The 27,969-nt window shown below is 39.3% G+C and overlaps 2 protein-coding genes and 1 long non-coding RNA gene across 3 annotated transcripts; 2 read left to right on the top strand and 1 right to left on the bottom strand.

Annotated features, from left to right (window-relative positions):
- Window positions 1-551: 551 nt before the first annotated feature.
- LOC144649346 (uncharacterized) lies at window positions 552-12,452 on the top strand. The gene is made up of 8 exons (XM_078508836.1): window positions 552-692; window positions 2,162-2,226; window positions 2,806-3,117; window positions 3,870-4,181; window positions 4,614-4,931; window positions 7,236-7,553; window positions 10,744-11,076; window positions 12,395-12,452. The coding sequence occupies exons 2-8, from the start codon at window positions 2,166-2,168 to the stop codon at window positions 12,442-12,444; spliced, it is 1,704 nt and encodes a 567-aa protein (XP_078364962.1). The 5' UTR covers window positions 552-692; window positions 2,162-2,165; the 3' UTR covers window positions 12,445-12,452.
- Window positions 12,453-13,296: 844 nt separating this feature from the next.
- Window positions 13,297-16,626, top strand: LOC144649314 (uncharacterized). The gene is made up of 2 exons (XR_013569883.1): window positions 13,297-13,436; window positions 16,114-16,626. It is a non-coding gene; the product is annotated as an uncharacterized LOC144649314 (long non-coding RNA).
- Window positions 15,548-18,253, bottom strand: LOC144649312 (uncharacterized). The gene is made up of 2 exons (XM_078508787.1): window positions 17,514-18,253; window positions 15,548-17,430 (listed from the first exon to the last, which is right to left on the bottom strand). Exons 1-2 carry the CDS (start codon window positions 17,530-17,532, stop codon window positions 15,551-15,553), a joined length of 1,899 nt encoding a protein of 632 aa, XP_078364913.1. The 5' UTR covers window positions 17,533-18,253; the 3' UTR covers window positions 15,548-15,550.
- Between the last annotated feature and the right edge of the window lie 9,716 nt (window positions 18,254-27,969).

Below are 27,969 nucleotides of genomic sequence, written 5' to 3'. Positions count from 1 at the left end.
TTTGATCATTTATAAACGTTGTCCGTAGCTTCGTTTGTCATAGGATAGTAAAACATGTTTTCAAATCCTACGTCATAAATAATATTGTTTTTTTCTGAGTGGCTAATGCCATTCTGCTTGCCCGACATAAGCCAAGGTGTGGACTTGGCAAGAACCCAGCGTTGATCACTTTCTTCAGCCAGACTTTGCACGTGAAAGAAAAGGGCAAACGATACGTACAGGATATCAGGCAAACTGATCAAATTTGAGGATATAATGTAATGTACTTGAAGCACAGATGGAAATCACGTACGCGGCGGAACCCATGCAGAAATCGTCTGTAAAGTCTGGAACGTAACTAGCAGGCTTTTCACACGGCTACTTCTTCTGATGAAACTGAACATATATTTTCATTAATGAGCCATCTTTTCAGCTTATCTTTTTTTTAGGGATCGAAGGTATAAGTGAGTACCCAGACTATAACTTCACCTTATAAGTGCGTACTTGAACTTGGTACGCCTTTTTGACGAGAGCATAATTCTGCCTTGAAAGTGAGAAGGTCCCATATTGGACGGATCATTTGACACGTTTTGAACGTACTTAAACACTTCTGAGTGAAACGTTCTAGTCAAACCTCGCTGGGTTTCCCAAGGAATCATCAGACCTTCTAGATAAATCGAGGATAAAGGTTCTCTACTGCTAACCAAACAAAGGTAATGACACTTTAATATCATGGTTCTTTTTTCATTGCGTAGTCCATGTGCTATGTTTGTTACCGCTTTTTTTTTGTATTTTGTTACGGATTTTATTTGGACAATTTTGCGGGTCACAATAAAGACATGACCGACACCGGAAACCGCGCAAGAAAAACCTCTGGCACCCAGGCTAACTGATCACCATGAAGAACGGTCTCTTTTAGGCGTCAAAGCTTGTGCTACTCCCGGATTAGCCTGCGTAGCTGGCGGGAGTCGAGTGCGAGTGCTTGCTTCGAGCGGGCGAAGCCAATTCCCTCGCGGCTCGCTCCAAATTCCTCGCGGCTCCGCGGTTCCCTCTCTTTGCCGTTCGCCGGCCCGTCTCAAGGCAAGCACTCGCACTCGAATCTAACCTGCGATCAGGCGTTTTTTCCCTTGGTAAGTAGGGATAGAGGGCATGATCTCAGGTTTACTCGAATCCCGCCAGCTACGCAGGCTACTCCCGGATTTGTCTCCTATAGGGATTTTATTTGAATTTTCTGATGAGCATCCCCGTCTCTTTCATATAAGCGTCCCCTCCCCAGTAAAAAGTAAATTGTAACTTATAAAGTTGGCATCTGGGCAACCGAAACAACCGGATAAAGAGAAAATCTAGCCGGGTCACTTTTAAATACTTCGTGATAAGTAATGCTAGTTGCAATCGTTCAGGTCAATTTTTTTAACAATTTAAAGTTTGAAAATAAAACAAACATCCCGTATTTATTCGATTAAGCGCCCAACTTCGAATATTAGCGCCCACCCAGTTGGTAGAGAAAGTTAATAAGCGCCCAGCCTCGAATAAGCGCTTACCCCAGAAAGCTCGTCAATATTGACCTTAGTTAATGACAATGTAAATAAAATTGATTAAGTACTACTAAGAGACTTTCCCGAATACCGAGTTTTCTTGTATGTTAAAGAAACTTTCAATGAACAGTTAAAATTCTGCTTTGGTACATCTTCACGTTTTGTTATTATTTATTGTTTTGTTGCAAAATAAACTTACTACTTGATGAAAATGGTGAAAAATTAATAAGCGCCCAGCCTCGAACTCTCGAGGTCCAAAAACTTCATAAGCGCCCTGGGCGCCTATTTGAATAAAGACGGTACTTAGTTGTATTTAATGCTTTTAAATACCTGTAACGTACATACTAGCTTTGTATTTTTTTAAGAGTGGAATACCGTGAAATAAATTAAGAGGCCACCGCGCCTTACACAGTAGGACGAAAAAGATGTTCAATCTTGCGACTTTTTAACTCTATCTTCAGTGGCGGATCCACTTTGAAGTGCCGCGGGGCCTGCCCCCCCTCCCCCCCCCCCTTATTGTTTCATAAATGGCGCTTTTTCTTTGAAGTGCCGGAATTTTCATCGCAGAATTCAATAGTCATAGACAAGCGCCCCCCCCCCCTTAGCTGAAGGTCTGGATCCGCCACTGATCTTCTCTTTTCCTACAGACTGATGAAGTGCTTTGTATTACTGCTTTGTGTCCTTTGTGTGTGCTTAGTGCTCGTTAGCGCAGGTATGTATTTTCTCACTACATCATATTTTGCGCGTTCTTTTTGCCTACATGAAAATGACAAGAAAACGTCCTGTTTTAAGTCCACGCCACGTCTTTTAGGTATATGAAAGGGGTACCTTTTCTCAGTTAAAGATATACGAAAGGGGTAACATTTCTGTCAAAATGGTATAGAAAGGGTAAGGGGTTAGAACTTGGGGCGGAGCCTCCCCGTAGAAAATTTTTTTGTGTACCCTCCCCCCCCCCGGGGGGATTGCTCACTCTATCAATTGCATATAAACGTTTATTGTTAATCCTACTGTACTGACCTGGGCACAACGCGTGTTCCGCGAGCTGTGGCACAAACGCTTTTCCTTTACTCTTCTTTATGCTGTCATTATATTGTTCAGAGGACAATGACAATCTACAGTACCCTGGTTCCTCCTGGTACCAGAGGTAAAGAGCTTGCACCAAAACCGGAATCATCCCAAGAAAAGCCCCTGACAACCAGGGTGCATGGGAGTAAGAGAACTTGTGTATTCTGGTATAGTAAACGCAAAGTGGGCATCACTATTTACATTCTTTATTTTCGATTTATTTCAGTTCCTCTTGACTCTGTAAAGTATACATCAGTTGGATGTTGGAGGTCCTCTTGGTATCGTCCCATCCCAAGTCTAGAGAGACAAGATCCACGCTTGGGTGGCAACTACAAACTAAGAGAAAACGCGATTGAGAAATGTGCACTGGTTTCCAAGGAACTTGGTTATAAAGTGTTTGTTGTTCATGATGGCGGAAAGTGCTTAAGCAGCTCTACTGCCCACAAAACCTTTTACGACACTTCTACGACGCAGTGCAAAGAGGGTGGACGAGGAGGGTCTAGGGTCAATCACGTTTACGTTATTGGAGAAATGAAAAGTACGACTCAATGACAGTCTCCAGTCCCCTGATTCCTCCTGGTAAAACAAGGTTAAGCCTGCATATGAGCCTAGTGGCTCATCAGGCGAGAGCTTATCCCGGTTTCCAAAGCATTTAGTGACTAGGAGTATTTCTACTACCCCCACTGGATGGGATGCTAGTCCATCGCAGGGTTACCCCCAGCAGTAAATTCGCCAGTATCCATTTATACCCCTGGGTGAAGAGAGGCACTATGAGAGTAAAGTCAAGTGTCTTGCCCAAGAACATAACATAATTACCCAGGCCAGGACTCGAACCCGGACCGCAAGATCCGGAGTCCAGCGCTCTAGCTGTTAGGCCACCGCCTTCTCCTGGTACCGGGGTAAAGAGCTTACACCGAAACCGCAAACATTCCAAGAAAAGCCCCTGGCAACCAGGATGCACGGGGTCCGGGAGTAAGGGAAAAACAACTTGTGTATTCTGGTATAATAAACGCAAAGTGAGCATCTATACGTATATATACGTATGGACGGCCAAATCGGGCGAGAACGGGACTTTTTAAAAACGCTGGCATCAAAGTCATGCAGTCTCTGTCAAAACAAGACGTTTAATTAGCTTAACAATAGCTCTGTGCATGCATTGTTACTGCGCGTGCCATTAAATGTACCCGAGTTAATGTGGAGGGAAAACATTTAATACGACGTTTTCAAATTTTACCCGGGGTAATGTGGACAGGGCCTAAATCACTTGCATTCTTGTTGCTTGTGTTGTAGATCTCTCTTCCACGCTCGAGTACGATTCAATTGGATGCTACAAACATAACCCCAAGATGACTAGTCTGGAAGGAAAAGACCCGGATGTTCTTGACGGCAATTACACACTAAGAACGGATGCAATTAGCAAGTGTGCGCTGGCAGCTTTGAAGAAAGAATATGAAGTGTTTGCTGTTCACGATGGCGGCTTATGTCTTGCCGACTATGCTGTATACCCAACGTTCAACAAGTATGGAATCTCCCAGGATTGTAAAAGCGATGGGAAAGGTGGAACAGGGGCCAGTCATGTTTATGTTATTGGAGGAATTCAAGGTAAGTGGCATAGTACATTATAGGAAAAGTACGTCCGTCATATATTTCAAGTCAGAGTCTAGAATCCCCTGGAAAGAAGTCCAGGGGTAGGAACCTAAGTTTCATCATCATCATTCATTCGTTCATTTATTCATTCATCACCATTTTATTAGCCATTTTAAGTAGTGCTAATTATGGTAGGGCGAGGAGACCTCCACGAAACCACCACGCTTATAGGGGAGGCAACCTCAGTTATCAATTTGTTAGAAATGTAGCTGTGGAAGTGCGGCTAGGTCAATTCACTCTGAAAAGACTGCTGATATCAAAAATTTGTTGCACTGCAACAGCTCACTGATTGTACGAACGATGTCTCTTAAATAGTAAAACAGTTTGCAATTGATGTAATGTCACCCCCAGAATTTACTGTTCTAATAATTATGTGTTGCATTACAGCGATAACATCTCGAACTGAACCTAGCGGACGGTCGGGATGTTACAAAGATCTACCTGTACGAGCCATGGAAAGTCTTGAAGGACAAGACCACCTTCTTGACGGCAACTACAAATCAAGAAAACATGCAATCGAAAAATGTCTTCTGGTTGGGATAGGTCGTGGATATGAAGTTGTTGGCATTCAAGATGGTGGTATGTGCGTTGGTAGTGCCACGTTGAGAGGTTTTAACAAATACGGCATCTCTCATGACTGCAAGAGAGATAGAAGAGGAGGACCGTGGGCCAATGAAGTACATGTTCTTATACAAGGCATACAAGGTATATTCAATAGAGAATTATTTATAGCATTTTGCAATAAAATGTGCATTGAAAGGAGCAAAATAAGAACAGCTAATGACTGCAGGTCAGACTGCATCTGCATCGGTTCTCAATAACCCGCAAAACCCGCGGGACTGTAATCCTGTTGGTCCCTAATTGTGATCAGCTGCAACTTGTTCAGTTATTATAAATGGCCAAAAAAAACACGATATTTTCAATGGCTACAATTTTGTTAATAAAAGACATAAAATTCTACAGGACCTGTTAGAAATATTTCTAGATAAGAAAGCCGTGAATAAAAACTGTACCTTGACTAAACGGCTTCCTCCAGAAGTTTTTATTTAAACAACCACGTTTTTCCACGGTCTCCACTCTTAAAAACCATTTAAAAAAATGACGTCAAAACTTCAAGTGGAACCACAAGCGGTTAGGAGAATAGTTTCACCGCAACGTTTTTGACATTTAATTTTATGGCATCATTTCTATACTCGTTAAGAGTGTAGACCGTTCTAAAATGTGGTCGATTCATTTTATACAACAACATTGGAAATTAACCGGAAAATTAGTATTGGTAATCAAAAGGTGACGAGTGAAATTAGGAAATACTTTCACGCGCGTTTTGTGACAAAATGCAAGTGAAATTATTTCCTAATTTCACGAGTATACCATTTGATTACATTTTAATATCAGAGGTGACATATTACGCTTGCAATCGTAGGTTTTTGACTGGTATATTCGGCATCGCAAACTCCGAGCTTTGAAAAGTTGAAAGCATATATTTTTCTCAAGTTCGCAAGTTTTTTAGTCTTTGAAAAAAACCTTTTAGAGATTCCTTTTTGCTGTTGACAAAAAGTTTCAAAGATGAATCAACTGTCAATTATTTCTCACATTATGACCGTAGTTTGTCTTGAATGAACTGAAAACGGTGCCCGTGTAAAACGCTCAAAAATCCGCTTGATGCCATTTAAGTAATTGGCTTAAGTCTTGAAGTCGTTTTGACGTTTCGAAATATAAAATATCATCAAAAGTTTTATTACATGGCCAAGGCTAGCTGGCTAAGATGAAATTCAAGCGAAAATATACAAAGTTTAAGCTTTAAAACATCTTTTATTTCGGACGCCACCTTGCCGCTAACTACGTTGCCATGGCAATTTTATAATTTCACAAGTTTCGCGCCAAAATTAAGGAGTAATTGGTCACCTATGATATTAGATGGAAAATCGGCCGGGTAAGAAATCGTGCACGCGTGTGACAGCTCATAAATTCGCATTATTTCTACTTGAAAGACGACGAATCTGTAGGACATCAGTCCTTAATGTTCCAGCTGCCTTTTCACAACTCGCCGGATTCAGTGTTTTGTAATAATAGCGGCAATTTTTCTTTTACGTTACAAGTTACGTCAGTTATTTATAGCGGAGCTCTACAGCGGCCCGAAGGGCCGCAGAGCAGAGCCCCATACGCATGAAAGAAGGAACACTATCGAAATGAGTTTTCATGGTCAACATGGATAGCGGCATGGTTCGCGGGCGCGTACGTACGTACGGAGTCGCGCAACATGGCCGCCATAGTTTGATGGTAGAAATAGTGAAGCAAGAAGGCCGTATAAAGGCGGCCGTATAAAGGCGGCCTTTAAAATTTAAAGAGGTTTGAAAAGAAAAACAAGAAGCAATGAAACAAAATGTGGCTGAAAATTACGTGTAGAAAGTAATCGACCGCCAAAAAAGTGGATATTGAGAACCATAATCGATCGATGACTTTCGTGTCTATCTGTAAAGCCAGCATCGTACATGAAAGAGTATCGAAAGCTAAATCGGGTTGATATAATAAATAAACCATTTTATTGCTACGGGGTAAAAAAAAAAAAAGAAAAAGAAAGAAAACAAAACTTGACCCGCTGGGATTTGAACTCACGACTTTCCGATCGCAAGACTGGCAACTTACCGATTGAGCTAATCCGACAGACTCAGCGATTCACGTTGAATATATATATATATAGATATTGTGGAGTCTACTAAACTGCTGCGAAACTTTTACAGGATCGCGAAACTATTTTCTATTGCTAGAAAGCAGATAATTTACTGTACTCTAAAGTAATTTTTCGTGCCATGAGTAATGATTTTGCCCCGCTTTAAGATTATTATTTTTGTCGTACTGCTGACATTCGGTTTAGCCGTGAGCTATTTAAATTTGTCTTGAAGCTATTAAACCGCTATAAACATTAGTACTTTGGCCGCTTATCCACTAGAATGAAAACATTGTAAGCTCCAGTGAAAATTAAATATATATGAACGCTCTTGTCTTCAGATGTTCTCTCCTCTGTTAAGTACGAATCACTTGGCTGCTACAGAGATGAAGGTGTAAAAGCCATTCCATCTATGGAAGGAAGAGACATTCTTCTCAAAGACAGCTATTCACAGAGAAATGATGCTATTCAAAAGTGCGCAGTGGCAGCCAAAGTACGGGGGTATAAAACGTTTGCGCTTCAAGATGGCGGCATGTGTGTTGGTAGTCCCAGGGCAAACAAAACGTTTGGCAAGTACGGTAAATCACAGGATTGTAAGAATGACGGAAAAGGAGGGCCGTGGGCTAACCAGGTTTACAATCTCACAGGAACCATGGAAGGTACGGTGATACTGATATAATTGTAGACTGTCAGTGAGAATTATGGTAAGAAACAGCAGAGCCGAGCAGATTCTAATCATTGTCTTTTGGAATTTGTGTTTTTGTTCCTTTGGTTCCATCCACAAAAATGTTTTTTTTTTATCGATGCGTTTTTGTCGATGCAGTTTTTTGCTAGGCTTACACCTATCGTCCACACTTATACCGTTTTTTTAATGCGTTTTTGCGTATCTTCGATCCACATTGTTGTAATCGAAAACGCTCCTTGTTTTAATCGAAAAACAGAGCGTCAGCTCAGGGCGGTGAAACGGGCATACAAGCTCTTTGCTACAGCAAAGAGAGGACTGGTACTAGTTCGCTTTTTCGCTCTTGACTCGCTGTTTGGCTAAGGAAAATGGCGGCTGACAGCTGAAGGCAAGTTCAAATTTATTGCTTTATATCATGAAATCGCTGTAATACCTGGTACTATTCGAAAGGATACACAGACAATATCTAGCCCATGGTTTATATTAGATCTTCTTCGTGTCTGTGTTTTTTCTCTAGTAATATAAATGTAGCGTCGAAGACAGGCCGTCGAGCAATCGGGTGCGAAGTTCTATGCATGCCAGGCAAAAGAAAATGATAATAAACGCCTGAAATAAGGGAATAAAATGCCTTTTTTCGGGAATATTGTTTATTTGCGCCCGCGTAGTGTCATTTGTGGCCCGAGCGCGAAGCGCAAGGGCCACAAATGATAACAATAAACAATATTTCCGAAATGTATTTCCGCCACAAATAAACAATATTTCCGAAAAAAGTCATTTTATTATCATTATTAACAATAAACAAGGCAAAATAACATCCAGATAGGTAACACATTCATTTAATGAAGTTAACATCATGATTTTTAATTCAAATCACACAAGAACTTCGTCACAATGAAAATTATACACGATACTACTGAGGCCTATGTCTTATTGTGTAGTTGTAGTATAAAAGAGCTAGCTGCAGTGTCTCTGAAAATAATAATTAAGCAATGGGTTGATTTATGGATAATAATACTTTACAAACTTACATTTTCGGATTCAAGTAATTTATCGAGATCGGCGTCCACCATGCATATTCGCCAGGGAAAGGGAAAACCCCCAAAGATCTATAACTGGTACCCAGGCTTCTACATCACGGCTTTTCCGCTCTAACCGGCTCGTTTCGACGCCCTCCCTCCTACCGCCCTGTCGAAAACGCGTGCATTTGGACACGCGGTCTAGAGTGGAGACATTTGAAAACGGACCCCTATATCGTATCAGTGTAAGCGACAAAAATGGAGAGTATTGTTAAAACGTTCCGTTTTCGATCTTAACGGCAAGGTCGATAGGGCGTAACTGCAGGCGTAAATCTACCTTGATTTGATAAAAGGTGGCTATCGGGCTGTTAAGGAATGTATGGGGTTTCATTTTTTTTTTTTTTTAGGATACGGAGAATTGTTCGGCTTTCTTTCAATGAAATGTCGCCCTGTCTAATGTAGTGACTTCAATCTTACTTTTTTTTTTCTCCCTCCCTGTCTCTCTCCCCCCCCCCCCCCGTCTCCCTACCCCTAGATTTACTTGTGGTTAGTCTGGCCCAGTCTCTAACTCCAACCCCTCTCTTTCATTTGAATTCTAGTTGCGCGCGCTAACTAGTAGAACAGTTGTGATCTATAGCTTTCCATTCTGCTGTCTAAAGGAAGTTTGCCGGAGGACATCATTAAGTCCTATGAAGGTGGAAGTCTAACGATTTGCAAGTTTTGCGTCGGCTGTTATTGTACCTTAGAACAAAGCTTTAACGGGTTGAACTCTTGACTCGGTATGTTTTGCTTGGTACAAATAACGTTGTGCTTCCTTTAGACAGCAAAGGTCTTCAGCCACATCAACTAGGACTCGGAACTAGACTTTAGGGCTGATTTGAAGGCGGTCATGGCGATATTGGGCTTGAACTCTTCCTTGGCTGGAGACTTAGAAAAATTCTGTTGTAATGTCCGAGGGTATTGGTTCGCTTTTTAACGATTCTTCACATCCGGGGTATTACATTGTGAATAAGATGGAAAGGTTGCAAAGAGCGCAGCTGATGGTCGAAAGGGAATTTCTTGAAACCCTTATGTGAGTAGAATTCTCTTCATTTGATGATTATTTTGCCGTTTTGGCTCATTTGGCGATCAGCGCGTTTTGTGGTTTGTCAGCGAGAAGCAATTCGATATGCGTGGTTTCCGGCCGTGAACTGACATGAAACATATCGAATTGTCTCGCTGAGTCATGAATTGTTTAGTTATTTATTCCCCAATTCCTTGAAAATGAAGCGAACGTCGATGTAGAACGCCTGTTGATAGTTCATTTTAGACCATGCATGGATTTAGAAAGCTTCAGTTCAGCTCTCGCTCTAGCACTTTTTAAGTTGGTTTTTCAGTTGATATTTTTTCATGTTGTAAACAAGTTAATTAAATTGTAGAATTCATAATTTGAACAAAATGCCGTAAATGCAGTCTTCTTGGTTCGAAAAGACATAAATTAGAGTAATCAACGTTCACCTCGAGCTAAAACTATCCCTCATTCAACGTTCTCTGCCGAAATATGGCTCAGAACTATAGTGTTGTGTCAAAATTCGGTAGACACCTTTTATCAAATCAAGGTAGAAATACATTAACAAAAACACGTTAGTGTGGACCGGGCCTTAGATGACCTAGTAGACTTTCTAAAATTAAAGCACCACTTTGTTATTATAATTACATTTATATCAAATTTTAATGATATTGAAAAATCATAAAACATTTTTTTTTAAAATTACAATGAATTTAAAATCAAAGACCTCCCCTCCCGTATACAGCATGTAGCACATAACATGTAATACGACAGACGAAGGGCAAAATAAAATAGAAAATATTAATAATAATAATAAAAATAATCAGAGATAATAATAATAATAATAATAATAATAATAATAATAATAATAATAACACCCTTTATTTAGACACGAAAAAAAAACATTAGGTGGATGGAACCAAAGGAACTAAAACACAAATTCCAAAAAACAATGATTAGAATCTGCTCGACTCTGCTGTTTCTCACCATAATTCTCACTGACAATCTACAATTATATCAGCATAGCTGATGTGGTCGTGAAGAAGATAAAGAGAGGTGAAAAAATAATTGCTAACTAATTTTTATATATTTTTCCTTTGCAGACATCCTTTCGACTGTTTATTACTCAAAGCTTGGATGTTTCAATAACATACAAGCTCGTGCCATCCCTAGCCTGGAAGGGCAGGACCCTGTGCTAGATGGTAACTACACTCAAAGACAAGATGTTATCAGGAAGTGTGCATTCGCGGCCAAGAGAACAGGACATAAAGTGTTTGTTGTTATGGCTGACGGGCAGTGCGCCAGTGGTCCCAATCCTGACATGTACAAGAATTTTGTCAAGTTTGGTTATAGCCAGTTTGAGTGTGCAACAACGTTGTATTACAGCAAGATTATGACAAGGAATATTTATATTCTTGGCTATCACAACATAGATGGTACGATTAATGAAGTTTTATGCTTTAACGATCTTTAATTTAATCTTGAAGAATCATGTAAACCCGTCAAATCCCACCTAGCCTACTCACCAGTCAAATTAAATCAAGTCAAAACGAAATGTAGAAGCTGATTCAATTCATGCAAGACTTTTGCATTTTTGAACTTTATTATATGTCTACAATAGTACGCGCGCTCTGATTGGCTGCTGAGCGGGCATTATTTTCTTGTAATGACCGGGCATTGTAAAACTTTTTCTCGGCTCGACGGTTTTTTGAGTTGTGAGTAAAAGCTACTAGCGAGGGGGCAAAAAACAACAAAAAATGCCGACAAAATATAACTATCTTTTCAATAACTGAAAGAAAAATATAAGCATACCGATACTTTTTTAGTATGAGCGACGAAGAGAGCCACAGAGAGCGAGTTTTACCTCCAGTGTTTTTCCCTTGATTATACTCTTTTTTTGAATAGTGCTTAAAGGCCATATAATAAATAACTTATTAACCTCGTCCGTTCGGCCATTACAAGGGAATCTCAGACCTCGACCTTGATGAATTGACCTCGCTGTCGCTCGGTCAATACATCACGGCCTCGGTCTGAGATTCTCCTGTAATGACCTCACTCTTGGTTAATAAGTAGTATGTAATATTTGTATACTACGAAAGTTTTCCTGACTCAGGTTATATTATCGAAAGCTCTATGAAATTTATCTAGATAATAGAAAGCAATCTTTTATTACCAAGAAAACAAGATCAAAGTGAGGCTCGTGCTATTTTCGAGTTTTTCCATGTTGTAATGATTTTTCATTTCGCCACCGTTAGTAATCCTTAATTCCCTAAAGGTTCCTTCATCAATTATTATCAGTTCTATAATTAAAACCAATGCAAACCATAAAACTAAACCTTGGTAACGACATCACTTTTCTAACTATAGCGAGAAAAAATGTAGTGGTTATATTGGTTTTAAATCATTTGCTAATATCTTCCCAACCCGGAAATGGTACGATTCATGAAAATGATCGTCGCCTGACGGCTTCAATACTCGGCTTAATGCAAAAAAAAAAAATTGCAGAGCTTCTCTATCCATCTCAGTCGAACTGTAACTCGTATTGTAATCGAGCTGTACGGTAGGCATCTTAGACACTAATTAGTCCATAGTCTAAATAGCAGCTTTTCACTGTTTAAATTACTGCTGTCATTCAGCTTTTTTAATGCAAAATTGCAATTATATCTTTATAAATACTCTTAATGTATAACTGAGAGATTAAGGAGACACATTTGAATTTATAGTTGATTTGTTTTGGTCTTTATTTTAATACAGATAAACTTCCATTTATGGACCCCGAGCTAGTCAAGTTTATCGTTTGCTAGAGCTTAAGGTAAAGACTCTTTTTGTTATTTCGTTTTACTTTTAAGTAACATAGTCAGATCAAGTAGGTATGACCGTGCAGGAAAACAATACGTAAATTGCAACTGCGTGCCATTCATGTTCAGATTTAAGTTGCGTCATTACAAATACATAATTTAACAAACACTTAACAATTATTCCATGAGCGCGCGTTGGATATGAGATGGTAGATAGCCAACGAGGTGCGTAGCGCCGAGTTGGCTTTAACTATCTCATATCCAACAAGCGCGAGTGAAATAATTGTTTTATTAAAAACACCCAAAGAATTGCAATATTTGAGCTCTCCGGCTGCTCTCGTTAGCGCGTATCGGCTACAATTGTCAGTTAACCAATCAAAACTCAGGAATTGCAATATACCATTGCTAGTTTTTAGTGCAGAATGCACTATTGTGATGGTTTGGTGGGTTGACGTTTGCTAAACCCCTAAACCACTAAACCACTAAGCCGCTAACGCGGTGTAAACTTTTAATCACCAATTAATTAATTAATATCAATTAATTAATTATTTCTGTAAAGGGGGGAGGGGATGGAGAGCACCTGACCGTGTGCCCTTGGTAAATCGGGGGAGTCCATTACGATACTTACAATTGAAGAACTCAAGGTAAACAGGAGGGCATTTCGCGTGCGCATGCGTCGATACGGGCTGGTTGGCACAACGATGCCGTTTTATCGCCGATTGTTTATACTTTTGCCCTCGATTTGTGGCCGAATTACTTGTTTAGAATGAAACGTATTTCAAGTTTTATTCGCTGGATATGATGTTTGAGTCCATGTCTAATTTTGTATGACCACAGCAGGCTTAGTTTGGTGTCGGTGTGCCGTTCATCAGCTCGGATGTTGGCTGTGTGTATAAACATTGCACGAGGTCAAAATGGCGACCGAATGTCGTGAACCTGAATATCTTGCCTATGTATTTGATGGTAGAAGGACCTAAACGTACACAGCCCTGCAGCAGGTAAATACCAAGTCATAATAAAACATTGTGTGTTATATTGTGTTATAATCGAGAAGCCCTTTTTTTGGTAAGCGGTGATGGTTTACTTTGGATTTCTCTTGAAACTGCAATTTCATCGTTCTCACGACTTAAAAATCTCAAAATCTAGCCCTGATCTCCAACGCTTATTGATGATAACTAGAGCCTGAAGTACCTCTACCATTACCGAATGTTAAAAATGTAGCGTTTAAAAATTTCCTTGTGTGGGAATTTTAAGCTTTCTTTATCGTGCATTCTTGCGTGTTTGGTTTTATCAGAAAAACTCTCCTTCGCGAATTTGTTTTTAAAATCGAGCATTGCTCAGAATAACTTGATATTTAAATAATACTACCATTTTCCAATTAAAAAGAAAGAGAGTGACTGCAATCAGACTTAATCCAGAAGTTTTTTGGTAATCCTTTACTGGTAGACCTCTTGTTTACATTTTGCTATGTTAATTAGCACATTGTTTGGCTAATTACTCAAAATCTAGCCCAGATCACCAGTCCAAAAATAGCATGAAATGAACAAGTAATAAATATATTTATCAGAAACGTTCTTATAACTGCTACAAAAAATGTCTTTGGAACAAATTCTTAAACATAAACAATATTATTTTAATTTTTGTTTTAAGGCAATTTTGATTCTGACTCACATTTGAGAGTTTTCGAATGATTGTTTCAGTTTCATCACTGTGTCAATTAAATAAGTTTCCTTAAAACTGCAATGTTTGTTCCTGGAATTGCTATTTGCCAGTCGCGAGCAAGCATGTGTCCGAGATATTTGACAAAGCCACTGATGTCATTGTACTGCCCAACTGCAATTACACCTCCATGTACATTGTGCTTGTGACTTTCAAATAAAGCAATTTTTCCTTCTGTAGAGTCGAAACACAGAAGCATCGACTTGTCTGGGGGAACTATTAGAATTGCACATTGCTGTTCTGGCATCTGAGCAATTTCATGCAATTTGGCTTCTAAACATGCAGTAGAGAACAAGCCAATATCACATGTGATTGATAAGGAGAAATGGTCACTCCTTATAGCTAGAGCCTCTCTGACATCAAGATTAGGTTGACCTGGTGGTAGGTTGAGTTGGCTGTAAAGGATATTACCATGTTTAATTATGCTGGCAAATGATGCAACAGATCTTAAAATGTTGTCGTCATGTGATGGTACTGTAAGTTCCCCTGTCAAAAATTTGTTTGCTGCAACTGCTGCAATGACAGTACAGGCATTACTACCAAGTGAAAAACCAAAAATCATGGATTGGCAAATTTGTGGTGGTAGTAACCATTCCTTCACATTGCCATGGAGTGTCATTTGCAGTGTTGGATGATAGACAGGTGTTTGTACATTTAGCTGTCCCTGTGCCAGTGGTTGTGGGGTTGTAACATGTAATTGCTGCCTTGTTTTCTGACAGTGCCACTCACAGTTACAGTTGCTGCCATCACTATTACTGTTACATACACCGTTGGGGCACTGCTCACATTTAACTTTTTCACCTTTCGGTCGTTTGTGGCCTTTTACCAGGTGTCCACACTGCTTGCAGTGGGGTGGTTTAACTGGTGTTTTTACTTCTGTTGCCTTTTCCATTTGTTGTTGTTGCTGATAATGTACATTAGATGGTGGTGCAATTGGTGCCAAAGCAGATATGCATTTTTTGATGCTGGCAATGGCTTCCATATCCCTTGTTTCACATTCAGGTACATTTAAATTTACCGGTAGATTAGGATCCTCCAATGTGCTATTTGAACCATCTTCATTTGCTGATGTATCTGTTTCAGCTTCTTTGCTTTGCTCAGCATTCCTACTCTTTGGATTAAGGATGGCATTTTGTGCTGTCGTTGCCAGGGTTTTGGCTTTATTTTGTAGAAAGGTCTGACATAATGGACAATGTTGAATTTCTTTGAGGCAAAGAAGGTGGAATGAATGAGAGCAACCTTCAAAAAGGATCCATTGAGTATCATGGATGACAGTACAACCAGGCATGTCACAAATTCTTTCTGGATCTGGCTTTGTCTCACCACAATATCCTAATGGAAGTACTTTAGTTTTTACAGGTTCTGGACCAAAGATGGTTGGCAGAACCACCCTTTAGCTTTTTCCCTTGCCTATAAATTCTGCCCTACCCGGATATTTGGCTATCTTGATAAATACTTGTGAAAGCAAGTCTGCACATTTTGTCTTGAGATATGTAAGCTGGTGTTGGCTGAAAGTAAAGTTTGATGGGGGTACAAAACAGGACTTGAAGGTATGCTGAGCTGCTTTCGCTTGAAATGTAGCTTTGGCCTTTTGTCGCAAGTTCTCAACTGTATCACTGTCATTAGTCTTCGATCTAATGATGCTGTGCGCATTTTCAACAGGATATTCGTCAAACATTACCAGGAACAAACGGATCAAAAGGTATAAGTCAGGGCTATGAATTCCCCAATATGTGCACATTGCTATCCAAACAAGAGGGGCTTTGTCATAATGATGCCGTTCAAGACACATGAACATGGTCCATATTCTGATCATAGCATTAAAATATTCCAAAAAATTGTTTAGTTTAAAAGTTGTACTGTAAATTGTCAACACCAATGGTAAATAGTTGTCAAGCAGGTTTAACAAAGTCATGTATTCTGTGTCTTTACAAACTTTAAATTTTTCTTTCACAGCTTCCCTGATGAACAGCCAGCCGCCATAGACCATCTCAAGAATAAGGCTTATGCGCCATGGCCTGGGAGACTTGGGTAACTTGCTTCGTGGAAAAAGTTTGTGGTAGATGTTTTCAAAGAAACTTGAGAAATCTTTAAATACAGTTTCCCTGCCGTTCAAAGAGATGTGTAGAGGTCCAATACATGGTATAACAGACAAGACAGCCGGCTGATTAACACTGGTGTTTTTGTCACTTTCTCCAACTTGTGATTGTACAGAGGTAAAGGGCGTGGCATATCCATGATCAGTAGGAGAGCATGCCGTGCGTTGAACAGTGTCAGAGTTTTGATAGTATTTTTGTAGCGTTTCATAGACAATCTGCCTACTATAAAACTGTGCTGGCCAGTCTCCAGGCTGGATAATCAAAAATCGCTTAAGGTACTCTGCCAGTTTTGTACTTAAAACCACATCAAATGCAGCTTCAAAGTCATTCTTACTTTTAAGCGTGAGCTGAATAAAGTCAAGTAAATGCACGTCTGTCATCTGCCTCATTGTTCTAATGGAGTCATTTTCACAGTATTCGTGCACGGCCAATCTGTGTATTTCGAGTTCAGGATTAAAGAGTGTATCTCGTACCCATCCAGGCATTGCAGCTGAATATGTGAAGGCCAATTTGTACATAGAAGACGAACTAGAAACAGTTTGCACGCAAGAATTGATATCAATACCGTTAATACTATGATATTTTGTCGCTGAACATCTTGAAATCGCCTTGACATTTTTAAAAACCTTGATTACTATTGTGCACATACTCTTGGGTTGGCATAGTTGTTCTGTTTGGGGACGTCGCTTGCTGTGGATTGAAGTATAGTCGTCAATGACTAACACGAGCTGCCACTGGTTTTCGATAGCTTCCGATATTAGCTCTCCGATCTTTTTTGAGTTGCTTTCAGCGAGCTCTTGGTATAAGGTGTTGACTTTTCGTAGGGAACACGAATTACCCATTTCTCTTTCGGCTTGTAGACCTTGTTGATTGAGATTTGATTCCTTTAGAAATAGCGCGTGGTCAGTTTGCAGCCAGTTGCAAACCTGGCTAAGCCCGTAACAAAGCTTGTAAATGATTGCAACAGTCCTTTTCTTGTTTGTTTCTAGTCTTTGTGGCGAGTGTCTAAGTTCTGTCATCGAGTTTAATATTGTGCCAAAAATGGTGAAGGCTCCCGCTGAATGACAAAGCTTTTCGAACTCGCAAGGATCGTAAATGGGAGGCTTCTTGTCCAGGGTAAATTCCTGATACATTTTTGTCTTCAAAAGCAGGATTTCTCCTTTTATGTCACAACCTGAAGGTGATAACAAAAGGCGTGATCAATTGATAACTTGATGAAAAAGCATCATTAACAGACTACCTGAATAAAATTCTTACGTTGTGAGAGCTCTTTCATGTTGTCCCTAACTTCTTCCAGTAGTCCCGCTGGTAGCAGCGTATCACCACAGGGGCCACGAAGAACATCACCAAAACATGTCTCCTCTACCTTCCATTCTGTTACATCCAACAGACCACGCGAAGTCAAGTCGATACCATTAGTTGTAATCTGTTCTGTCTGCGTTCCGGCTGACTTAACAGTGGAGTCGGCGGATGGATAACAATCTACACAACAGCTAGACACGCCCTTTTTCACAGAGAAATCTTTATTTTGTGGCCGTCCCTTTAATCTGGGGAATTTTCCGACAAGCTGTAAACAAATAATATTGCGCTCACTTTCCTGTGTTGCGGAGATTGATTTGAAGAAAAGCTTTGATCTTAAGAAATACTTACATGGAAAAATGTTGTTCCCGTTTTACGGTAGTCGGCAACGGCTCTCCGGCATGTCCCACATATTTTCCCGTCAGCTGTGATCTCGATGCCGAAGCAAGCCAGGAAATCTGCTCGATACCCAGTATTAGAACGCGCACTCTGTCCATGAACGGCTTTTTCACACACAACGCACTTTTCCTTAGCGAAACTAACCTCGATTTTAAAAGTTATCACAATAAATAGGGCACAAAACATCCAAAAATAAAAAAATTGAATTTCCCGCGCCATTTTTACTCCCGCAATCATGCTGAGTATGTACAGCGGTTGCACGCATGCGCACGCAAAATGCCCTCCTGTTGTGTAGTTGTAGTATAAAAGAGCTAGCTGCAGTGTCTCTGAAAATAATAATTAAGCAATGGGTTGATTTATGGATAATAATACTTTACAAACTTACATTTTCGGATTCAAGTAATTTATCGAGATCGGCGTCCACCATGCATATTCGCCAGGGAAAGGGAAAACCCCCAAAGATCTATAACTGGTACCCAGGCTTCTACATCACGGCTTTTCCGCTCTAACCGGCTCGTTTCGACGCCCTCCCTCCTACCGCCCTGTCGAAAACGCGTGCATTTGGACACGCGGTCTAGAGTGGAGACATTTGAAAACGGACCCCTATATCGTATCAGTGTAAGCGACAAAAATGGAGAGTATTGTTAAAACGTTCCGTTTTCGATCTTAACGGCAAGGTCGATAGGGCGTAACTGCAGGCGTAAATCTACCTTGATTTGATAAAAGGTGGCTATCGGGCTGTTAAGGAATGTATGGGGTTTCATTTTTTTTTTTTTTTTAGGATACGGAGAATTGTTCGGCTTTCTTTCAATGAAATGTCGCCCTGTCTAATGTAGTGACTTCAATCTTACTTTTTTTTTCTCCCTCCCTGTCTCTCTCCCCCCCCCCCCCCGTCTCCCTACCCCTAGATTTACTTGTGGTTAGTCTGGCCCAGTCTCTAACTCCAACCCCTCTCTTTCATTTGAATTCTAGTTGCGCGCGCTAACTAGTAGAACAGTTGTGATCTATAGCTTTCCATTCTGCTGTCTAAAGGAAGTTTGCCGGAGGACATCATTAAGTCCTATGAAGGTGGAAGTCTAACGATTTGCAAGTTTTGCGTCGGCTGTTATTGTACCTTAGAACAAAGCTTTAACGGGTTGAACTCTTGACTCGGTATGTTTTGCTTGGTACAAATAACGTTGTGCTTCCTTTAGACAGCAAAGGTCTTCAGCCACATCAACTAGGACTCGGAACTAGACTTTAGGGCTGATTTGAAGGCGGTCATGGCGATATTGGGCTTGAACTCTTCCTTGGCTGGAGACTTAGAAAAATTCTGTTGTAATGTCCGAGGGTATTGGTTCGCTTTTTAACGATTCTTCACATCCGGGGTATTACATTGTGAATAAGATGGAAAGGTTGCAAAGAGCGCAGCTGATGGTCGAAAGGGAATTTCTTGAAACCCTTATGTGAGTAGAATTCTCTTCATTTGATGATTATTTTGCCGTTTTGGCTCATTTGGCGATCAGCGCGTTTTGTGGTTTGTCAGCGAGAAGCAATTCGATATGCGTGGTTTCCGGCCGTGAACTGACATGAAACATATCGAATTGTCTCGCTGAGTCATGAATTGTTTAGTTATTTATTCCCCAATTCCTTGAAAATGAAGCGAACGTCGATGTAGAACGCCTGTTGATAGTTCATTTTAGACCATGCATGGATTTAGAAAGCTTCAGTTCAGCTCTCGCTCTAGCACTTTTTAAGTTGGTTTTTCAGTTGATATTTTTTCATGTTGTAAACAAGTTAATTAAATTGTAGAATTCATAATTTGAACAAAATGCCGTAAATGCAGTCTTCTTGGTTCGAAAAGACATAAATTAGAGTAATCAACGTTCACCTCGAGCTAAAACTATCCCTCATTCAACGTTCTCTGCCGAAATATGGCTCAGAACTATAGTGTTGTGTCAAAATTCGGTAGACACCTTTTATCAAATCAAGGTAGAAATACATTAACAAAAACACGTTAGTGTGGACCGGGCCTTAGATGACCTAGTAGACTTTCTAAAATTAAAGCACCACTTTGTTATTATAATTACATTTATATCAAATTTTAATGATATTGAAAAATCATAAAACATTTTTTTTTAAAATTACAATGAATTTAAAATCAAAGACCTCCCCTCCCGTATACAGCATGTAGCACATAACATGTAATACGACAGACGAAGGGCAAAATAAAATAGAAAATATTAATAATAATAATAAAAATAATCAGAGATAATAATAATAATAATAATAATAATAATAATAATAATAATAATAACACCCTTTATTTAGACACGAAAAAAAAACATTAGGTGGATGGAACCAAAGGAACTAAAACACAAATTCCAAAAAACAATGATTAGAATCTGCTCGACTCTGCTGTTTCTCACCATAATTCTCACTGACAATCTACAATTATATCAGCATAGCTGATGTGGTCGTGAAGAAGATAAAGAGAGGTGAAAAAATAATTGCTAACTAATTTTTATATATTTTTCCTTTGCAGACATCCTTTCGACTGTTTATTACTCAAAGCTTGGATGTTTCAATAACATACAAGCTCGTGCCATCCCTAGCCTGGAAGGGCAGGACCCTGTGCTAGATGGTAACTACACTCAAAGACAAGATGTTATCAGGAAGTGTGCATTCGCGGCCAAGAGAACAGGACATAAAGTGTTTGTTGTTATGGCTGACGGGCAGTGCGCCAGTGGTCCCAATCCTGACATGTACAAGAATTTTGTCAAGTTTGGTTATAGCCAGTTTGAGTGTGCAACAACGTTGTATTACAGCAAGATTATGACAAGGAATATTTATATTCTTGGCTATCACAACATAGATGGTACGATTAATGAAGTTTTATGCTTTAACGATCTTTAATTTAATCTTGAAGAATCATGTAAACCCGTCAAATCCCACCTAGCCTACTCACCAGTCAAATTAAATCAAGTCAAAACGAAATGTAGAAGCTGATTCAATTCATGCAAGACTTTTGCATTTTTGAACTTTATTATATGTCTACAATAGTACGCGCGCTCTGATTGGCTGCTGAGCGGGCATTATTTTCTTGTAATGACCGGGCATTGTAAAACTTTTTCTCGGCTCGACGGTTTTTTGAGTTGTGAGTAAAAGCTACTAGCGAGGGGGCAAAAAACAACAAAAAATGCCGACAAAATATAACTATCTTTTCAATAACTGAAAGAAAAATATAAGCATACCGATACTTTTTTAGTATGAGCGACGAAGAGAGCCACAGAGAGCGAGTTTTACCTCCAGTGTTTTTCCCTTGATTATACTCTTTTTTTGAATAGTGCTTAAAGGCCATATAATAAATAACTTATTAACCTCGTCCGTTCGGCCATTACAAGGGAATCTCAGACCTCGACCTTGATGAATTGACCTCGCTGTCGCTCGGTCAATACATCACGGCCTCGGTCTGAGATTCTCCTGTAATGACCTCACTCTTGGTTAATAAGTAGTATGTAATATTTGTATACTACGAAAGTTTTCCTGACTCAGGTTATATTATCGAAAGCTCTATGAAATTTATCTAGATAATAGAAAGCAATCTTTTATTACCAAGAAAACAAGATCAAAGTGAGGCTCGTGCTATTTTCGAGTTTTTCCATGTTGTAATGATTTTTCATTTCGCCACCGTTAGTAATCCTTAATTCCCTAAAGGTTCCTTCATCAATTATTATCAGTTCTATAATTAAAACCAATGCAAACCATAAAACTAAACCTTGGTAACGACATCACTTTTCTAACTATAGCGAGAAAAAATGTAGTGGTTATATTGGTTTTAAATCATTTGCTAATATCTTCCCAACCCGGAAATGGTACGATTCATGAAAATGATCGTCGCCTGACGGCTTCAATACTCGGCTTAATGCAAAAAAAAAAAATTGCAGAGCTTCTCTATCCATCTCAGTCGAACTGTAACTCGTATTGTAATCGAGCTGTACGGTAGGCATCTTAGACACTAATTAGTCCATAGTCTAAATAGCAGCTTTTCACTGTTTAAATTACTGCTGTCATTCAGCTTTTTTAATGCAAAATTGCAATTATATCTTTATAAATACTCTTAATGTATAACTGAGAGATTAAGGAGACACATTTGAATTTATAGTTGATTTGTTTTGGTCTTTATTTTAATACAGATAAACTTCCATTTATGGACCCCGAGCTAGTCAAGTTTATCGTTTGCTAGAGCTTAAGGTAAAGACTCTTTTTGTTATTTCGTTTTACTTTTAAGTAACATAGTCAGATCAAGTAGGTATGACCGTGCAGGAAAACAATACGTAAATTGCAACTGCGTGCCATTCATGTTCAGATTTAAGTTGCGTCATTACAAATACATAATTTAACAAACACTTAACAATTATTCCATGAGCGCGCGTTGGATATGAGATGGTAGATAGCCAACGAGGTGCGTAGCGCCGAGTTGGCTTTAACTATCTCATATCCAACAAGCGCGAGTGAAATAATTGTTTTATTAAAAACACCCAAAGAATTGCAATATTTGAGCTCTCCGGCTGCTCTCGTTAGCGCGTATCGGCTACAATTGTCAGTTAACCAATCAAAACTCAGGAATTGCAATATACCATTGCTAGTTTTTAGTGCAGAATGCACTATTGTGATGGTTTGGTGGGTTGACGTTTGCTAAACCCCTAAACCACTAAACCACTAAGCCGCTAACGCGGTGTAAACTTTTAATCACCAATTAATTAATTAATATCAATTAATTAATTATTTCTGTAAAGGGGGGAGGGGATGGAGAGCACCTGACCGTGTGCCCTTGGTAAATCGGGGAGTCCATTACGATACTTACAATTGAAGAACTCAAGGTATATATTTGTTTCAGAAAGCACTATGCTCTCCTTGTGGTACAATTCTTTCTGGAAAAAAATACTTTGTGCTAAACGCATGCGCAGATCAGTCTTCATCATGAACATTGCGTTTTTCTTCTGCAGAAGGATTCGTGTAGACTCCGTGGCCCCAAGTTAAAACCACAAATTAATTGAATTAGACAGTAAGGCGTCATAGCAGATCATGTGAAATAATTCTTGATATGGCAATGCTGTTTTCTTAGAAAAGGAGATCTAGCATCTCATAATTAATTGATAACCTGATAACATCTGTGTTATAATCAATGTCGCCTTCTTTGCAGAAAATAAATCACGTTACCATATCATCATGTTACATCCGTTTTCGACAAAAACAAAAGTATGTTACATGTTTTTGACAAAAACAAAAGTATCTCGTTTGCTGTTTCAATAACAAACTGAAATTCAAGCTATCGAAAATTAAAATAACAGTGACGTGTTTAGAAATTTTGTATTAAAGCCTAACGTGGTGTGCTTTTCAATGCGGTTGAATTCCTGTAGAATCCGTGGCGTTAATTTAATTAGACTTAAAAGGCATCACAGCGATCTGCGAGAAAAAAACAACAATATCATGTTACATCCGTCACTTCCTTTCCTTTTATTTGTTCTCCATCGGTTGAACTAACCTCCGTTTTATTTTGTAAAACCTCTGCCGCTTTAGTGTTTGAACATGCTTTCGTGACGGTTCCGACATTTCTTGAAAGAAATCTTCACACTACGTGCTTCTCGGCTTCATGCTTGAGTGAGCGTGTGACGTGTTCACAGCGCTTTCGTAAATCGTAATTAGGTATGCAAAAACTTGCACCGGGATTTTCGGCGTGAACACCTGATAACCAGGAAACAAATATCCTAGCTGTACTGCGTTTTAAAAACCCTTTCGAAAAAGATGTTTTTTGATTAGATTTGTTCTTTAGTTTTGAGAATCGTCTTTCGTGCAGTTTAAACCGTAACTTAATTAAATTAAACAAATGTCATCGATGTCGCCGTAAAACAAACAAAAAACAAGAGTTTCATGTTACGGCATTTTCAAGGAAAACAAAAGTATTTTGTTACAAACGAACAAAAGTGTCGTGTTACGTTTGCAAAGATTAACGTAAGGAACACCTAGGAAAGAATACAAGTAGCCTGTGAACAGTTTTTCCGAAAGTAAAGTAAAGCAAATAAACACGAACATATATAAAACATCATACTTTCAATTGTTCCATATTGCATTCTGCACTTACCAAATCATCGAGATTTTTAATAAAAGCGGTTAACTTTCCATCATAATGTTTGTTATTTGTTTCTTTTGTCAGAATGAAGAATAACAGTGTGGATGCTCACGGAACCAATATCTCTTAACAGGAGTCTAGCTGCAACACAATTAAATTAGCTCGGTTGATATACACACTGTTCAGAAAAGTTTACAGGAACAATATAATTTAACAATGATTACGCATGGTGGCCAAAGTAGTATTTTACTGTAGAACCGCAACAGCTCAGGGAACTCTTCAATAACTTTTTTTGTAATATCGGGAAGAAATAATAAAACGCCGAAATTTTATGCAAAACAGAACAATCCATCATTTGTTGTCCAAACGCGTCGGGACATAAAGCCCGGGGGAAAGAACCTCCCGTGTGTTTAGGGGTCTAAATCGCGGATTCTGGTCTCCCTTGCTTACGGTGATAAGGACAGAACGCCAATATTTTCCCATCATGGTGTTTTAAGGTTGCATGCGAATAAAGAAACGCCATCATAACGCGTTGAAGTTTTAGATCGATCTTGCATATTTTGTCACTTACATGAAATCATAGATGAAAACATATCTTTATCGTTCTTAAAATCACAAGCTCTCATTTGTTTCTTGTTTTAGAATGGTATCTTTAAGGGGTCAAATGAAGTTTAAGCCACGCTCAGAATGTCTAAGGAAGGAGTTCAACTCAAATTTTCCGACGAGCTTCCCTGCCCCTTTAACACAAGAGTCCCCTCTGGGGATTAAAAAGCCCTTCGAAACGCTCCCACGGCCACCAACCTTTTTCTCGAAGTTCGTATTTGTGTTCGTTGCGCCCATATCTGCGCAAGTCGTTATTTACGTCTACATGCGACGCTCCTCTCCGCGGAGCGTTGTGTAACGTAACCAAAGGAGAAGACCCAAGGCACGTTGTGTGAAGATCCTGTATACACTCAGCCGTGTTCTATTGGAAATTCGCGAAACTGATTGGTTCTCCCATTGTTGGCTATTTTCTGTTAGCATAACCACACTGACCAGCTATTGGTAATCGCGCAATCTGATTGGCTACACAGGTGCCTACTATCGATCCGAAGAAGGCTCTCGGAGCCCGCGCGCAGTCTTCGCTGAATTTTATCAATCAAAACCTTGAATAAATCAATTCTAGCGATATTCTGAGTTTAATAGATCGGTAAGTGGGTTATGCTAACACAATTATACGGCTCGCTCTCGGTTTCTACCGGTATTTGTTGGCGAGGGGCTTCGCCCCTCGCCAACTATTTAACAATTAGACGGCAAGCTCGAGGTTTCTACCGGCTGATAGTTGGCGAGGGGCGAAGCCCCGAGCCAACTATCAAAAGCCACTCTATTTTTTAATCAGGGTCTTAGAATCAAAACGGACCAAAACTCCCAATACTGTGAATTTCTTCTGGTTAACAAAACAAATACCGCTCAGTGGTAAAAAAAATTAAACTATTTCTTTTTTTGGTAGGTGACCAATGTTTATTGCAATATTAAGCAAATTGGAGTGTAACGATACATCGAACTATCGGTGTATTACGACTGTAAGTGTTTCGATAGCTAACACATCGATTACAAACTCAATTATCGATAATAATGGCGATATGATATAGTTCAGTTACATATATGTTTTGTGTGCTTATGCCTGCACTTAGCCGATGCTTAAATTAACCATTCAGCCATGAAGTCTGTTCCACCCTGTAATTTATGAGATAAATAATCCCCATATTAACCCTTATTCAGGCTAAGCCCGGATTTTCCGGAATTTGGAGGAATGGCCATTCAACCACTTGCGACGTCACTAATTTACACGTCAGCTGATTCTTGTGATGTGAAACTAATAGAGGTTGAATAGATCTTCCCACAGGACTGTCCATTTTGAATATTGACTGCATTCTGACAGAGCTTATCGAAATAAACGTGATCAGTTTTTGGTGTAAAATTGTGGGTAAAACAGGCCAATATACCCGTACTTGATCATGGTCTCCTTCAGTAGACTATATTCGTATTCTCGGTATTGGACTGCAGCTAGCTTGCAATGGAGGCTAATGCGGGTAATCTTTTCAAATACAAATGACATGAAGCTCTTTGAATGAATGAATGAATGAATGAATGAATGAATGAATGAATGAATGAATGAATGAATGAATGAATGAATGAATGAATGAATGAATGAATGAATGAATGAATGAATGAATGAATGAATGAATGAATGAATGAATGAATGAATGAATGAATGAGAACTTTATTAAAGTGTCAAAACCTTATAGCCTGGGAATAATACACCATACTAATTAGGGGACACTGCTAAAAACTAAAAAAAACTACACTAATCAATACAATAAAAATATATATAAGTGATATAAAAATGTTATAATAATCTATGATATAAAAAATGTTAAAATCTTTAACTAATTGTAAAATTATGACTAAAACATATGACTTGAAAGACATTACGTGCAGCATAGGATGCAGCCCTTACAGCCGGTGCCCATTAAGCGAGTTATATCCCTTTTGCGAATACAGTTTGTAAAAGCCTGCAGTGTCTTGGCTGATCTGTCAGCCATAGACAGTTTGCCCCATAGTTTGGGTCCTACACAACGCAGAGAGTGCTTTCCGTAAGTAACAGTATTGTATCTAGGAGTAGAAAAATCTGATTGTCTCAGGTTATATTCGGAAGTATGCTCGTTAAAAATGTTACAGATGCTATTAGGACATAGTCTATGTTTAACTTTATACATGAGAATACAGATATCCTGTAAACGCCTGTTCGCTAGAGTTGGCAACTTGGCTCTCTCCAGTAGCTGAGTATAACGAGCATGCTTGTTCTTGTAAACGGCCCTCAAGCCCCTTTCCTGTAGTCGTTCAAGTTTACCCCTGATGTGCATCGCTAGCTCTGCAAAAGAGCCACACTCTGTACACTAGGCTAGGTGACAATAAGTAAGGTATGGTAGTACAGCTGACTTGTATAACTGTTGTTTCAGTTGGCCTTAGTGGGGATTAAATTCCTTAGTCGCATTTTTAATGATATTCCCTCCCATCAGCCTCCATTGCAAGCTAGTTCCAGTCCAACACCGAGAAAAAGATCGACTTTTCAGGCCAGAAGGTTAAGGAGGGGTGTACAGAGTAGAAGGCAGAGAGAATACGAAAGCGGAGAAAAACGAAAAGAAACGGAGCAAGGAAAAAAAATCGGAACAGTTCAGCAAAAAAAGTCCAAATTTTGGCTTATGCGCATGCGCCAAAGTAAAATATTGGGATCAATTTAGGTTTCTGGGAAACTGCTCACCTACCCCTCCCCAAACCTAACATTTTGCCCAAAGCGATAAGTAGGGGTTAATGTTAGGTTTGGGGAGGGGTAGGTGAGCAGTTTCCCAGAAACCTAAATTGATCCAAATATTGTACATTTTTACATGAAAACTTCATCAAAATCTTACTGCAGTGTGAGAAAGTGTATTTCTAGCAAGTTTTAGAGAAATTAAGCACCTGAGCGCCAAAAAATCAATTTAACGCGAACCGAAGGAAAAATTACTTTCCTATAAAGGAAATTAACGCGAAAGAGAGGGAAACATTTCAAAATGAAGGAAATTAACGCGAAGTACACCAAGAAAAACACCCATTGAGTCAACAGGAACAAGTTTATTTCAACACTAGACGTATAATCCGAGACGGAAACAATGTTCACCCAAACGTATGGGTCAAGCGAAGGAATCTGACCGCTTCGAGCGTTCTTCACAGCTTAAGTGATACCGGTAGAGTGTATCGAGAAATTGCGCGGAAATTAACATTAACAAAAATTAACGCGACTTAAATTAACGCGATTTTTTGAAATTCGCGTTAATTTTTAGAAGCGTTAATTTCCTATAATAGCAACCAGCAACCATTTAC

Source organism: Oculina patagonica, chromosome 4 (genome assembly GCF_052425735.1).
Source record: "Oculina patagonica isolate OP01 chromosome 4, crgOcupat, whole genome shotgun sequence".
In the NCBI taxonomy this organism is placed as follows: Eukaryota; Metazoa; Cnidaria; class Anthozoa; order Scleractinia; family Oculinidae; genus Oculina; species Oculina patagonica.
Note: the sequence above shows the minus strand (reverse complement) of the source record. Positions and strands in the feature narration are given on the sequence as shown.